At 40.9% G+C, this 14,882-nt stretch overlaps 1 protein-coding gene and 1 long non-coding RNA gene across 11 annotated transcripts in view; one reads left to right on the top strand and one right to left on the bottom strand.

Moving 5' to 3' along the window:
• Positions 1 to 6,977, top strand: part of DAP3 (death associated protein 3) — a 39,656-nt gene extending 32,679 nt beyond the window's left edge. For all 10 annotated transcript variants that reach the window (XM_081494390.1, XM_081494383.1, XM_081494384.1 and 7 more), the window contains 6 exons: positions 155 to 235; positions 325 to 483; positions 1,119 to 1,178; positions 1,616 to 1,705; positions 5,187 to 5,304; positions 6,228 to 6,977. In XM_081494390.1, coding sequence (XP_081350516.1) covers positions 155 to 235; positions 325 to 483; positions 1,119 to 1,178; positions 1,616 to 1,705; positions 5,187 to 5,304; positions 6,228 to 6,313 — 594 coding nt within the window. In that variant the 3' untranslated portion in view covers positions 6,314 to 6,977. The remainder of the gene's footprint in view (positions 1 to 154; positions 236 to 324; positions 484 to 1,118; positions 1,179 to 1,615; positions 1,706 to 5,186; positions 5,305 to 6,227) is intronic.
• Positions 6,978 to 10,100: 3,123 nt separating this feature from the next.
• On the bottom strand, positions 10,101 to 14,831 carry LOC145507609 (uncharacterized). The gene is made up of 3 exons (XR_014054971.1): positions 14,624 to 14,831; positions 13,409 to 13,532; positions 10,101 to 11,946 (listed from the first exon to the last, which is right to left on the bottom strand). It is a non-coding gene; the product is annotated as an uncharacterized LOC145507609 (long non-coding RNA).
• Between the last annotated feature and the right edge of the window lie 51 nt (positions 14,832 to 14,882).

Below are 14,882 nucleotides of genomic sequence, written 5' to 3'. Positions count from 1 at the left end.
AAAGCATTCACTTCCTGCTGAGGTCTGTTACTCAGCTTGAAAAATAGATTAAAGCTGACTACTAATAACCTTAACCTCCTACCCTACCTTCCTAGCTAGGGCTGGGTTCATCCTCACGATAAGTGGACTTTTTGGGTCTTTGTTTTATTTTTAGGTAAAAGTTCAAGACAAGTATGTCTGGAATAAGCGAGAAAGCACTGAGAAAGGCAGTCCTCTGGCAGAAGTAGTTGAACAGGTATTAAAAAAAAGACTGAACGTGTACTCTATCATAACCAGAGACAGCCTCTTGTAGAACTGCAACCCACTGTCTCTCTTCCCCTACAGGGCATAATGCGAGTGAGGAATGCCACAGATGCAGTTGGTATTGTGCTTAAAGAGCTAAAGAGGCAAAGTTCTCTGGGTATTTTTCGCCTCCTGGTGGCAGTGGATGGAGTCAATGCTCTCTGGGGAAGGACCACACTGAAAAGAGAAGATAAAAGCCCGGTAGGAAAACTACGTTTCTCTATTTTGGTTTCTCTGATTTCAGGAATCATTATATATGTAGGCTGGGACATAGCCTTTTAAACCAGGCAGTATGTTGTCTTGCTTTTGGAATATGTGAAATAAGACATATAGTGAAAATAGTATCAGAAGGACAGGTGATGCCATGTTCTATCATCCACTGAACACCAAGAGCATGACAGCAAAAGCTGTGTTTCCTTTTCACAATTTTTTGTATTCTCTTTTCAAAATGATGTTCCCTATTCTAAGCAGAGATAAGTGGTTTGGGGCAGTGGTTATTTTTTCCACTGTTTTTAATCTCCAGAAGCATGGCAGTTTGAGGACCAGTGGCCACGTAGCTTATCCCAGAGTTGTACCTCCAGGTACATGGTTATGTAGTTTGTTGTTTTTTGGCCGTGCTGCATGTCTTGTGAGATCTTAGTTCCCTAATCAAGGATTGAACTTGGACCCTTGGCAGTGAGAACATGGAGTCCTAACCACTGGACCACCAGAGAAATCCCAGTTGAGGATTTTCTGGTTGTTGTCAATGGAACTATCTCAGGAGAGCATCCAGGTAAAGCAAGTAATGTTTTCTTCTCTCCCTATCTCCTCCCTCTCACACGTTGACCAATATGCAGATTGCCCCGGAAGAACTAGCCCTTATTTATAACCTGAGGAAAATGGTGAAAAATGATTGGGTGAGTACATACAATGCCTAACACATTTCAGAAAAAAATGTATTTTCATTTTAAAGATGTTTGATTGCTTCATTGCTAATACTTACCAGTCTCTAATTACATGGACAGAAAGTTCTTATATCTTATTAAATGCCTGTAATTTGGCTTCTTATCTCTCCACTTGACTGTAGTACACTTATTCAAAACCATTTTTTTTAAATATTGGCCTAATTTCACTTTACTGCATTTGTTCAAGGTGTTTTTATATCTTACCAACTTTGGAGAAGATTTTGATAAATTTAAGATCATGTAGCAATTTATTGTCAGAGTCAAATCGCAAATTAATAATTTAGTTGCCACTTAACTGTTCTGTATGGCCAAAAAAAAAAAAAATCTGCAGATGATTAAAATGCATTTTTCTGTCTTGCTGAAATTTAGCTTTTTCTCTTTTCTTTCAGCAAGGAGGTGCCATTGTGTTGACTGTGAGCCAGACCGGGTCTCTCTTTAAGCCCCGGAAAGCCTATCTGCCCCAGGAGTTGCTGGGAAAGGTCTGATCACTGGAAAGTTTGTTTACCTTAGTCATTCTGTCTGAAGATACACACATATATATATTTGGACATAATTTCAGACTTGGAGAAAAATCATATTCTTCTGCATGTTAACTAGATTTCTAAAATGTTAACACTTTACCATGTTTGCTTTACTCTCTCCATCTTTTCTTTTTTCCTGAATTATGTGATAGTAACCTGAGATGTGATGCCCTCTTTTATCTCTTGAAAGTGAAAGTCGCTCAGTCGTGTCCAACTCTTTGTAACCCCGTGGACTATGCAGTCCATGGAATTCTCCAGGCCAGAATACTGGAGTGGGTAGCCTAGCCTTTCTTCAGGAGATCTTCCTGACCCAGGAATTGAACTAGGGTTTCCTGAATTGCAGGTGGATTCTTTACCAACTAAGCTATCAGGGAAGCCCTCGTTATATGCATATTTTCTAAAATGAAAAATACTCTAATGTATAACCATATCCCAATTATCAAAATCAGAAAATTAGCATTGACTCTTATCTATATAATATATTCCGATTTTGCCAGTTTTCTAGTATCCTTTACAGGGAAAGACAGTCCTGGATAATGCACTGCACTTACTGTCATGTCTCTTTAGTCTCCTTTAATCTGTTGCAGATCCTCAGTCTTTTATAACCTTCTTATTTATATCTCTGTTTTTGAAGAGTATATGCTAGTTATCTTATGTTGGGTTATTTTATGGGTTTGTCTGTGTTTTTCTTGAGTATATGGGATGTTAGAAGTTATATTGTGTCTTCTCAGTGCATAATATCTGGAAGCACGTAAAGCTTATTTCTCCACTTACTGGCAGTATAAACTTTGAACACTTGGTTAAGGTGCTGTCCACTTGAGTTCTCCTTAGCAAAGTTACTCTTTTCCTTTCATAATGAATAAATATCTCATGAAGATATACTTTGAGACTTTATTTCTCAAGCTTCCCCTTAGCAGTTTTAGTTTTCATTAGTGATTCTGCCCTAAATCGCATGACAATTACAAGATGGATATTTTCTAGCTCCATCATTACTACTAAATGTATCAGTTGACTCTCTTATATTTAAGAATTTTCCTTTCTACATTATATATTTATATATTTGTTGCTACACATAAGAATGTGGATTCTTATTTAATGGATTCTAAAAGTGGCACAGTGGTAAAGAATCTGCATGCCAATGCAGGAGACACAAGAGACATATGTTCAATTCCTGGGTCAGGAAGATCCCCTGGAGGAGAAAATGGTAACTCACTCCAGTATTTTTGCCTGTGAAATTCCATGGACAGAGATGCCTGGCAGGCTACAGTCCATGGAGTCTCAGAGTCAGACACGACTGAACATGCACACACAAACCTTGACTATCATTATTAATTTTGGTGCTTAAGTTATCCCAGACTTGGCCAGTAGGTACCCTTGAAGCTGGCGTCTATGTCCCTTTAACATGTCGCCATCATTTTTCTCCATACCTTTCCTCCTCTGTCCCCATCTTTTCTAAGCACTTCTTTACCTTAGGCACAAGAATATGTTCCAGATTCATCTTGTATTTTCCATGCCCCACCGCTAAAATCAGCCATTTCTTCAAGGAACTTTGGTTCATTTTGGAGGAGAATGGTATTTAGAAACCAAGACCTGATTGCTAGGTATACTTATTACTACTAGGATGTGGGTGTCACTTCTTCTAGGCCCTCTAACAGAGTCAGTAGGTAGATATATGCACTATTCATATATACATACATTCATACATGTGTATATGTTCTGTATACACATGTGTTTCTATATACATAAGGACACACATCTGTGTCTGTTTCTCTGTATTAAAAAAACCAGAAGTCTGATACTTCTAATTCCAGGCTAGCATCACAGCATTCGTTATATCCTTCCCACTTTCTATATTTGAAAACTTCATCTCCAATAATAAGAACTCGGCTCTCATTCACAGTGTATTTACATATTAGCTCAATCTTAGATTACAGTAAAAGTAATTTCAGAACTGCTAACCCTTGCCTCTCTATAAGTAAGAAGTAGGTTTGTTTTTTTTTTCCCCAAAATATATTAGGTTTGGTTCTTATTGTACAGCACACATATCAGGGCAAAGTGCTACACACACAACTACAAAGCATTTTTTGGGGAAAAAACCTGTTTTAAAAAAAAAAAGTGTAACTGGTTTAGTTATACAGTCCCGACTTGAATCTACACTGGCAAAGGAGTTCTGGCCCCTGACAGGGCCTTCTTGATGGTGGCTGCCCAGCTTTCTGCAGCCTCCTCTTAAGATCAGCCTGGGGACTGGGAGGGCCTCTGCTCTCAGCAAGCCTGGGTCTTGGCCCTGACTGGCAAGGAAACATTCCTTGTCAGACATTACAACACAATTTTTTTTTTTTTTCCTTTTATTTAGTTTCACTATGTTTTAGAGCAGTTTTTATCTTTAGCCTAAGGGTCTTTGGGTTCCCCTGATAGCTCAGTTGGTAAAGAATCCGCCTGCAATGCAGGAGACCTCGGTTTGATTCCTGGGTCGGGAAGATCCGCTAAAGAAGGGATAGGCTACCCACTCCAGTATTCCTGGGCTTCTCTTGTGGCTCAGCTGGTAAAGAATCCACCTGCAATGGGGGAGACACAGGTTTGATCGTAGGAAGATCACCTGGAGAAGGGAAAAGCTACCCACTCCAGTATTCTGGCCTGGAGAATTCCAGGGACTGTATAGCCCACAGGGTTGCAAAGAGACAGGAGCGAGAGTCTTTAGTTCAAATACTCTATTCACAAGTCTGTTAGCTTCCCTTCTCCCTTCAGTGTTATGTTTGAACTTTAAAATATAATTTGATTCATTTGTTTTGGTTTGTATGCCATTCAGGATCTTTCTCCCCCATCCTTGTCAGTTTGGTTTTTGTTTTGGAGTATGCTGCTACTGCTGCTAAGTCACTTCAGTCGTGCCCAACTCTGTGCGACCCCATAGACGGCAGCCCACCAGGCACCCCCGTCCCTGGGATTCTCCAGGCAAGAACACTGGAGTGGGTTGCCATTTCCTTCTCCAATGCATGAAAATGAAAAGTGAAAGTGAAGTCGCTCAGTCGTGTCCGACCCTTCTCAACCCCATGGACTGCAGCCTACCAGGCTCCTCTGTCCATGGGATTTTCCAGGCAAGAGTACTGGAGTGGATTGCCATTGCCTTCTCCGTTTTGGAGTATATGAACCATCAAAACTGTTGTTGACTGTTGAAGTTAGAACTGCAAAAAGTTGAAGATGTATATATTTATGCGTGTATACTCTCAGATAAGTGGCACCCCCTCGCCCCCATGTCTCAAGCATTCTCTCTTTTTGAAATATACTGTGTGTGGCCATGTAGAACAACAATAATGCTCAGCCCCAGAGAATGTGAAATCAGGTAGAACAGAACACAAGCAAAGCCCTTACCTTCAAAAGCGTTTAAATAAACACCAGTTTGTCACTTAACGAATACTATTTCTTTATCCTTTTTCTTCTCCAGGAAGGATTTGATACCCTGGATCCCTTTATTCCCATCCTGGTTTCCAACTATAACCCAAAGGAATTTGAAGGTTGTATTCAGTATTATTTGGAGAACAATTGGCTTCAACATGAGAAAGGTCAGTTGCTTAATTTTTTCCTCTCACAGAAGAACCCCACTGAGTAAGACCCTTCATCTCTTCTTCCCTCAGGAGCAGCCTGTAATTTGTTTTTCATCTTTTTTCCCTTTTATCTTGACCTCTTCTTGGCTGATTAGATGGTAAATAAAGTATGAGGTTGGAGGGTGGTTAAAGTTTAATTTATATGAAACATTATATCACTCCCTAAATTCTTGTATTATTCTAAAATAAGGTGCTCCTGCTAATAGAGGAGGCTGGACCAAGCCCAGCCCCTGGCAGAGTTTCCAGGGCTTGGCTGCTGCCACACTCTGTTGCACTCACTCAGCATCCAGCAGACCTGGATTGAGAGGCTTATATGCTGGGACACCCACGGAATAACTGAAACCGTGTGAGAAGTTACTCCAGCACCAAACCAAATCGTTGCTATACCTGTCCTATTATTTGTGTATGAAAGTGTTCCAGCTACTCATTTTACCCTTGCCGTTAGTTCTGGGGGTGTGTAGGGTAGAGGGTGGAGGAAAAATAAAGGTTGTTCTATCACTAGATAATAGAGAATTCGCTGCAAATTGGGATAGGTTATTAGAAGAATAAGGGGGAGTGTATAAAGTCATTGCAGCATGAGTTAGGAGGCACAATGGTAAGGCACAATGGCCTTTCTCAAGAGGCCTTCAAGTCCAGAGTATAGTCTTGGAACAGAGGGAGGGTTAGATGCTGGTTGGAGGAACAGACAGAAAAGAAAATTATGCAAAGAAAAAATAATACTTGGGTGGGGGGCGCAGAATAAAGGGTCTAGAAGTGAGGTCTTGGGAGTATTAATTACATCAGAATGTAACTTGGATAATGTAGCTTCTGACTATACAATTTGCTGAGTAACAATGCTGCAGGAGAAATCTGCCAATTATCTATGTTTGATTCTATTTTAGCTCATACAGAAGAAGGGAAGAAGGAGCTGCAGTTCCTAAGTAATAGGAATCCCGGGCTGCTGGAGCGGCTCTGTGCCTACCTCTAAGCCATGGTCACAAAGTGCATGGAAGACAATGGATGTCTCTTTAATGGACCAGTCAGATGGGAAGCCCCACAGTAGACAAGAAGAGCAGCCCGGCGCCTGCACATGCGGAACGAACAGGACTGCAGTCAGCTCCCAGCCTTTGTCGTAGTGGGTTCCTTGTAATGGGACTGTGATGGCAACAAGATGTCCTGAAACTAACACCAGTTTATTAGATGTGGTTTTCACATTTTAAATAATCATGTAGCTTTTCCTTAAAAATTAAATTAAGTATGTTTCTTAAAGTGTTGTATTATAAGATGGAAAGAGCCTATTTGGAATTGGCCAAATTGAACTTCTTTGGCATTCTGCTTTTTGAGGGTCTGAAGAGACTAAATTCTACAGAAATTTTCCAGTCTTTATTCAGTTTATGAGATTGGGACTCACAGCTTGACTTGTCTCTCCCACACCATTCACTTCCTGTTTACTCTTATCATGGTCCCTGAGAAGTTTCCTCAAACTCCAGCTGAGTCTGGCAGCTTTGTATGGTACAGCCCCTTTCTACAGCTTCCTGAAAGAAGTAAATTCTAAACCCCTAGAGCAGGGGTCCCCAACTGTAAGGATCTAATGCCTGATGATCTGAGGTGAAGCTGATGTAATACTAATAGAAATAAAGTGCACAACAGGGCTTTCCTGGTGGTCCAGGGGTTAAGAATCTGCCTTGTAGTTTGCGGGACACGGGTTCAATCCCTTGTCTGGATCCAACATGCCACTGGGCGACTAAGCCCGTATGTCGCAACTACTGAGCCCGCACTCTAGAGCCCAAGAGCCGCAACTACTGAAGCTGAAGCACCTAGAGCCTGTACTCTGCAACAGGAGAAGCCACTGCAATGAGAAGCCCTCGCGCCCCAATGAAGCGTAGCCCACACTGACCACAACTAGAGAAAGCCCGTGCACAGCAACAAAGACCTGGCCCAGCCAAAAATCAATAAAGTGCACAATAAATTATAATGTGCTTGAATCATCCCAAATCTTTCCTCCCTCCCCTTCTTCCACCGTGGAAAATACTGTCTTCTGTGAAACTGGTCCCTGGTGCCAAAAAGGTTAGGGACCACTGCCATACAGCATACACTGTATGTAATGAGTTAACATCTTAATCCATATATTAATAGAAGAGCATTATCTGTTATCACCTTTCTGAGATTTGAGAAAACAGAGACGCTCGTCAATTTCCGAAGAGTCTGATTCTCTCACCAGGCCCAGGTGGCTGGTTAGAGAATCAGAGTGATGCCCACTTCCTGGGCTTTCCCAGGTGGCGCTAGTAAATGCAGGTTTACCACTAAACCTTGCCACCTGCCAGTACAGGTTAGATGTAAGACACGCCAGTTTGATCCCTGGGTCGAGAAGAGCCCCTGGAGAAGAGAATGGCGACCCCCTCCAGCATTCTTGCCTGGAGAATCCCATGGACAGGAGCCTGGCAGGCTACAGTCCATGGGGTCGCACAGAGTCGAACACGACTGAAGTGACTTAGCACAGCCACTTATTAGCTATCTTACCCTATTTCCTTCTCTAATTTTACCTTATCTCTGTTTCACCCTATGTAAAGGTAATAATAATTCTAAACTTTCAGAGATTTTGTGAGAATTAAATCATATATGTCAAGTGCCTCACACACAGTGGGTCCGCATTAAATGATAGGTAGCTACCATTTATAACTTGGATTTAATTAATGCTTTATTTAAAAAATTACTCTGATAGAGTCTGAATGTATATCAGCATTTTTCACTAGAGAGCCAGCTGTCCCTGTCCCTACCCTAAACCACCTCTTCAAGGATTCCCCATCAAAAATGAAACGCCATCCCTGACCAACCCCCAGTTTAGCTAGACTGATGTTACAGCATCAGACAGCACCCTTACAGAGACTGCTTAACCAGCTGCCACAACTGGAAAGCTTGAATCCATTTAACAAATCCTTTTTACTGAATTGGAGAAGGCAATGGCACCCCACTCCAGTACTCTTGCCTGGAAAATCCCATGGACGGAGGAGCCTGGTAGGCTACAGTCCATGGGGTCGCTAAGAGTCGGACACGACTGAGCGACTTCACTTTCACTTTTCCCTTTCATGCACTGGAGAAAGAAATGGCAACCCACTCCAGTGTTCTTGCCTGGAGAATCCTAGGGACGGCGGAGCCTGGTGAGCTGCCGTCTATGGGGTCGCACAGAGTCGGACACGACTGAAGCGACTTAGCATTTTACTGAATAACATGGTTCTCCTTCTCTGACTTGAGACACCTCCCAAGCCTTGAGATTTACCTTTCAATAGCTCAAACTCACTTCCTCCTCTCCATCCTTATTACATAACCCCACCACTTCTTGTTTGAGTTACTATTATCATTTGCTGATTTGTTTCTCTTCTCCTAACTACTCCTGGCTCCTCGCTCCAGTCCATCTTTCACCAGGCTGCCTCAGTGAGCTTTCTAAACAGCACACCATGCAGTTCCCTTAATGTCATTCAGTGGCTTCACTATGTATTTTTGCCCAAGACCCTAATCCTGGGGAAGATTAAGGCCAAGAGGAGAAGGGGGCGGCAGAGGATGAGATGATTACACAGCATCACTGACTCAGTGAACATGAGTTTGAGCAAACTCCGGGAGGTAAAGTGAAGGACAGGGAAGTCTGGCATGTTGCAGCCCATGGGGTCGCAAAAAGTCGGGCATGACATAGCAACTGAACAACAACAATGGGTTACAAAGTTCAAACCATACAAAAACATTTCATGGCATGGAATATCAGGCTCATTTCCTCTCAGCTCCCTAGAAGCAACCAAATTCTAGAGAAAAAATTCTAAAAAAAAATTTTTTAACACAATAATGTACCTTGATGTTTCTGCATATCTTGGAAATTGTCAATTTTTCTTGTAAATCCAATGCCTGCTCTAAGGAATTTAAAAAGAAAAGGAAGGAATTCCCTCGTGGTCCGGTGGTTGTTAAGAATCTGCCTGCCAATGCAGAGGGCACAGGTTCCATACCTGGTCTAGGTAGATTATACATGCTGAGGGGCAACTAAGCCTGTGCATCACAACTACTGGGCCCACGCTCTAGAGCCCCTGCTCTGCAACAGAAGCTCACACACTGCAACTAGAGAAGACTGTGCACAGCAATGAAGACCCAGCACAGCCATAAATATATAAAGAAAAAGAAAAGGAAATATGTAGCACACAGAACCCCCAGTATCACAAGGTCAGCAGCCACTGACAACATCCTAACCACACCGGGGTAGGGGCTGCGGTGATAAAGTCAGCAGGGCTACTAGAACACTCAACAGTGCAGCCTACGCTGACAATGGCAGCTAGCCCCTAAAAGCTCCAGGGCTGTCACTTCCCTCACAAAAAAAAGCAAGATGTCACTACGCTTACCCTTACCAGATGGTTACTGGTCAGGACCTGACTGATTGCAAGCCTGATCCTTCACTGCACATGAGGCCGGGAAATGCTTTCATCTTTGGAAGGCTGAGCTCATAATCAATACACTTCATTCCCTTTAACGAATGTGGAATGGTATACTATCATTTATGTACAAAAGCCTTACTGAAGAATTGCCTCATTACTTTTGCAATTTGTTAAATACGAATTCATCTTTTTCCAAATACTCCATCATCTACCCTATCCAGTCCCCTTTGCTTCTTAAGATACTTCTACTGCAGACCTGATCCTCATGCCCCAAGTTTTACTGTCTCCATGCTAAGCCTGCTGCACAGCTGGTCTCTTGGGGCTTTTCTTCATCACTCAAGTGGATTGAATCAGAATCAAAAGTAAGAAGCAAAACTATCTTTATTTTCAGGTAACATACTCCTAGAACTAACGATCTACTAGAACTAAAATCAAGTTCAACAAAGTCACAATACTACAGGATTACTATACAAAAACCAATTGTATTTCTCTATACTAGCAATGAAAAATCCAAAAATGAAATTAATAAAGTAATTCTGTTCTAAAAATACAGGAAAATAAAGTACTTAGCAACCTAACAAAAGAAGTGTAAGACATACACCAGAAACTATAAAATATTACTGAGGAAATTTTTAAAAATCTAAATTAATGAAAAGACAGTCCATGGTCATAGACTGCAAGTCTCTGTAGTGTTAAGATATTAATTCTCCCCCAACTGAACCACAAATTCAATACAATCAATATTAAAATTTCAGTAGGCTTTTCTGCAAAAATTGACAACCAATCTAAAGTTGATACAGAAATAAAACCAAAATGATTTTTTAAATAATCAAAGCAGGAGGACTTTTCCTATTTTCAAAATGTAATATACAACATCATAAAGCAATTATCCTCCAGTTAAAAATAAAAAGCTACAGTAATTAAAGGACGTCCCTGCTGGTCCAGTAGTTAAGACTCTGCCTTCCAATGCAGACGACACGAGTTTGATGCCTGGCTGAGGAACTAGGATCCCACATGCCATCCTAAGCTCACATGCAGCAACTACTCACACGCCACAACTAGAGAGAAGCCCACAAGCTGCAACGAACAACTATGAAGCCAAATAAATTTTAAAAAAAGTATAGTAATTTAGATGAAGTGGCACTAGCATCAGTTCAGTTCAGTCACTCAGTCGTGAGAGACTCTTTGCGACCCCATGAACCGCAGCACGCCAGGCCTCCCTGTCTATCACCAACTCCCGGAGTTTAACCAAACTCATGTCCATTGAGTCGGTGATGCCATCCAACCATCTCATCCTCTGTCGTCCACTTCTCCTCCAACCCTCAATCTTTCCCATCATCAGGGTCTTTTCCAATGAGTCAGCTCTTCGCATCAGGTGGCCAAAGTATTGGAGTTTCAGCTTCAACATCAGTCCTTCCAATGAACACCCAGGGCTGATCTCTTTTAGGATGGACTGGTTGGATCTCCTTCCAGTCCAACGGACTCTCAAGACTCTTCTCCCAACAACACAGTTTAAAAGCATCAATTCTTCGGTGCTCAGCTTTCTTTATAGTCCAACTCTCACAACCATACATGACCACTGGAAAAACCATAGCCTTGACTAGACAGACCTTTGTTGACAAAGTAATGTCTCTGCTTTTTAATATGCTATCTAGGTTGGTTATAACTTTCCTTCCAAGGAGCAAGTGTCTTTTAATTTCATGGCTGCAATCACCATCTGCAGTGATTTTGGAGCCCAGAAAAAGAGTCTGCCACTGTTTCCCCATCTATTTGCCATGAAGTGATGGGACCAGATGCCATGATCTTAGTTTTCTGAATGTTACGCTTTAAGCCAACTTTTTCACTCTCCTCTTTCACTTTCATCAAGAAGCTCGGTAGTTCCTCTTCACTATCTGCCATAAGGGTGGTGGCATCTGCATATCTGAGGTTATTGATATTTCTCCTGGCAATCTTGATTCCAGCTTGTGCTTCATCTAGCCCAGCATTTCTCATGATGTACTATGCATAGAAGTTAAATAAGCAGGGTGACAATATACAGCCTTGACGGACTCCTTTTCCTATTTGGAACCAGTCTGTTGTTCCATGTCCGGTTCTAACTGTTGCTTCCTGACTTGCATACTGGTTTCTCAAGAGGCAGGTCAGGTGGTCTGGTATTCCCATCTCTTTCAGAATTTTCCACAGTTTATTGTGATCCACACAGTCAAAGGCACTAGCATAAGGATAGACAATGGAACAAAATTGAGAGTCCAGAAACAAACCCTTATATTTATGGTCTACTAATTTTCAACAAAGACATCAAGCCATAATTGGATATGTACATGCAAAAAAATGAATTTTGACTGTTACCTCACATCAGACATCCAAAATATAGACTTACGTAAAAAGTAAAATATAAAACATTTAAAAGAATACATGAAGAAATCTTTGACTTTGAATTAAGCACATATTTCTTTTATATGAAGCTGTGATCTATATAAAAGTTAGGCAAATATTTCTTCCATATGAAGATGTGAGCTATACAAATCCAATTTGATAAATTGGATTTTATCAAGCTTTTAAAACTTATTTTCACTGGGAAAATGTAAAGACAAGCCATAGATGGAGCCAATATCTGTAAATCATATGTCTGATAAAGGACTTGATCCAGAATACATAAAAAACAATTCCCTCATTAATAAGAAGATAAATAATTTGAATAGATATTTCGCTAAAGACATATCAGTAGCTGACAAGATAATGACAAGATGCTGAACATCACTAGTGATTTAGGAGCAAATCAAAAGCACAATAAATAAATACTACTTCACACCCACTAGAATGGCTACAAATCAAAGAAACAACAATAAGTGGTGGGAAGGATGTGAAGAAAATGGAACCCTTGATCGGAATTCCCTGACAGTCTAGTGGTTAGGACTCCATGCTCTCACTGCTGCAGGCCCAGGTTCAATCCCTGGTCGGGGAACTAAGATCCCACAAACCGCACCACACAGGAGGAAAAAAAAAGAAAAGAAAAACCCTCTAACATTTCAAGTGCCAATATAAAATGGAAATACAACTTTGGAAAACAGTTTGGCAGTTCCTAAAAGTGTTAAGCATGAAGTTATCCCATGATCCAGCAATTTCACCTCTAAGTATTTACCCTAAAGAAATGAAAATATGTCCACACAAGAGTTGTGTTCAAGCAGCATGAGACTATTCATAGCAACATTATTCATAATAGCTAAAAAGTGAAAATAATCCAACTATTCATCAACTTAAAAATGGATTACCAAAAATGAGCAAAATGCTAACACATGCTACAACATATGAACTCAAAAACCTTACGCTGAGACTCCAAACACAAAAGACCACCTTTGTATAATTATATGAAACATCCAGAAATGGCAAATCTGTAAAGGCAAAAGTAGACTAGTGGTTGCCTGGTGTTAGGGGTAGGAACAGAGTTTACCTGTAATAACACAGGAAGAATCTTTTGGGGATGATGTAAATGATTTAAAACAATTATGGTAATAACTGCACAGCTCTGTATTTACAAAATCAAACACTTAAAATGGATATAAATGACACCTCAAATCATTTAATGTATATAGGGTTACATTTAACCCTCAATAGGGTTAAAAAAAAAAACAATCTGCAGACTTCTTTCCCTCTACTGTTCATTAGGTTCATACCTTCGTCAAGGTCTGAGACTCCCAGCCTCCTCTGGTTCCCTGAGGTGTTCCCACATGGGCATTTCCCTGACAAAGCACATATATGTATACTCCCATCTTGGTGTTTGCTTCTGGCCTATACTGTCTTCAAAATACAAATTAAAGTTACAAGTGGAAAAAAAAATTATACCATGCAAACACTAACCAAAAGAAAGCTGGTTCATCTATATTACTATCAAAACAGGTATTAAGGTAAAACAGCATTATTTGAGAAAAAGAGGGATAGTTTGTAATGGTGGAAGTTTCAATCCATCAGGAAATGTAAAGTAGTATGTATTAATAATATAGGCTAAGAAAACAAAAACTGACATAGTGGGAGAGTTAATATAATTCAGTGGGAGAAGATTGAAAATACACATATAGCTGACAAAGGTCTTGTATTCAGAATCAAATACTTAACCTACAAACAGATGAGCCAACCCAAAAGATACATGAGCAAGAGACTTGAACATGCTCTACACCTCACAAAAGTGACTATGCTAAAGGTGATGAACATACAAAAAGATGCTCTCAATCTCACCGATAATCAAGAAAAGTAATGATAGTGACAAAAATTTTTTAATGTTGGCAAGGTTATGGAACATCACCTGAAAACTCTCTAAACTGCTGGTGAAACTGTAAACTGGTAAATTTAGAGACGTTTATTATTTACCATATCCAAACATATCCATCCTCATGACCCAACAATTACACTCCTAGGTATATACGCAACGGAAATGTGTGCATGTCCACATGCACAAGAATGTTAACCGTTGCACCTAATAGTCCCCAATTGCAAACAACTTCAAACTCTATTATCCGCAGTGAATCATTTGAGGTATAATCATAAGATGGAATTCTGAAGCAATGAAAATGAACTACTCTAAGTATATGCAAGAACAGGGAAGAATTTAACAATACTGAGCAAAAGGCAGACGCAAAAGAATACGTACTCCGATTGACTTACATAACAGATAGACAGACAGACAGATAATAGAGCGAGACAGTCCGCAGGGTCAGAAGTCAGGAAGGCTGACTTTTGGACACAAGAAGAAAACGCATGTGAGGCTTTAAGTAAGCGTCTATTCCTGCGCTGTGCTCTATCATGTCCCACTCTTTGCGACCCTTTGCACTGTAACCCGCCAGGATCCTCTCTTCATGGGGTTTCCCAGGGGCAAGAATACTGCAGTGGGTTACCATTCCGTCCTCTATTTTCTGGCAAGGTTTTATTTTTTGCCAGAGGCGCTATTAGCCAGCATTAAGTATCCTATGAAAAAAGAAACAACAGCTGCAAGAGCCGCAAGGAGTATGTATGAGAATCTTCAGTGAGCAACGCCAGAGACCGCACATGAGACGCAAAGAACTCCGAACCAAAAACGCTTCAGCATGGCGCTTGAGCACGCGTGCGTACAACTTCCGGCAAACGCCGCGGGGCCCCGCCCCTGGACGACAACTG

This window comes from Giraffa tippelskirchi, chromosome 5, assembly GCF_054371585.1.
Source record: "Giraffa tippelskirchi isolate mGirTip1 chromosome 5, T2T-mGirTip1v1.2.pri, whole genome shotgun sequence".
NCBI classification, from domain to species: Eukaryota; Metazoa; Chordata; class Mammalia; order Artiodactyla; family Giraffidae; genus Giraffa; species Giraffa tippelskirchi.
This window is presented reverse-complemented; position numbering and strand designations above follow the sequence as displayed.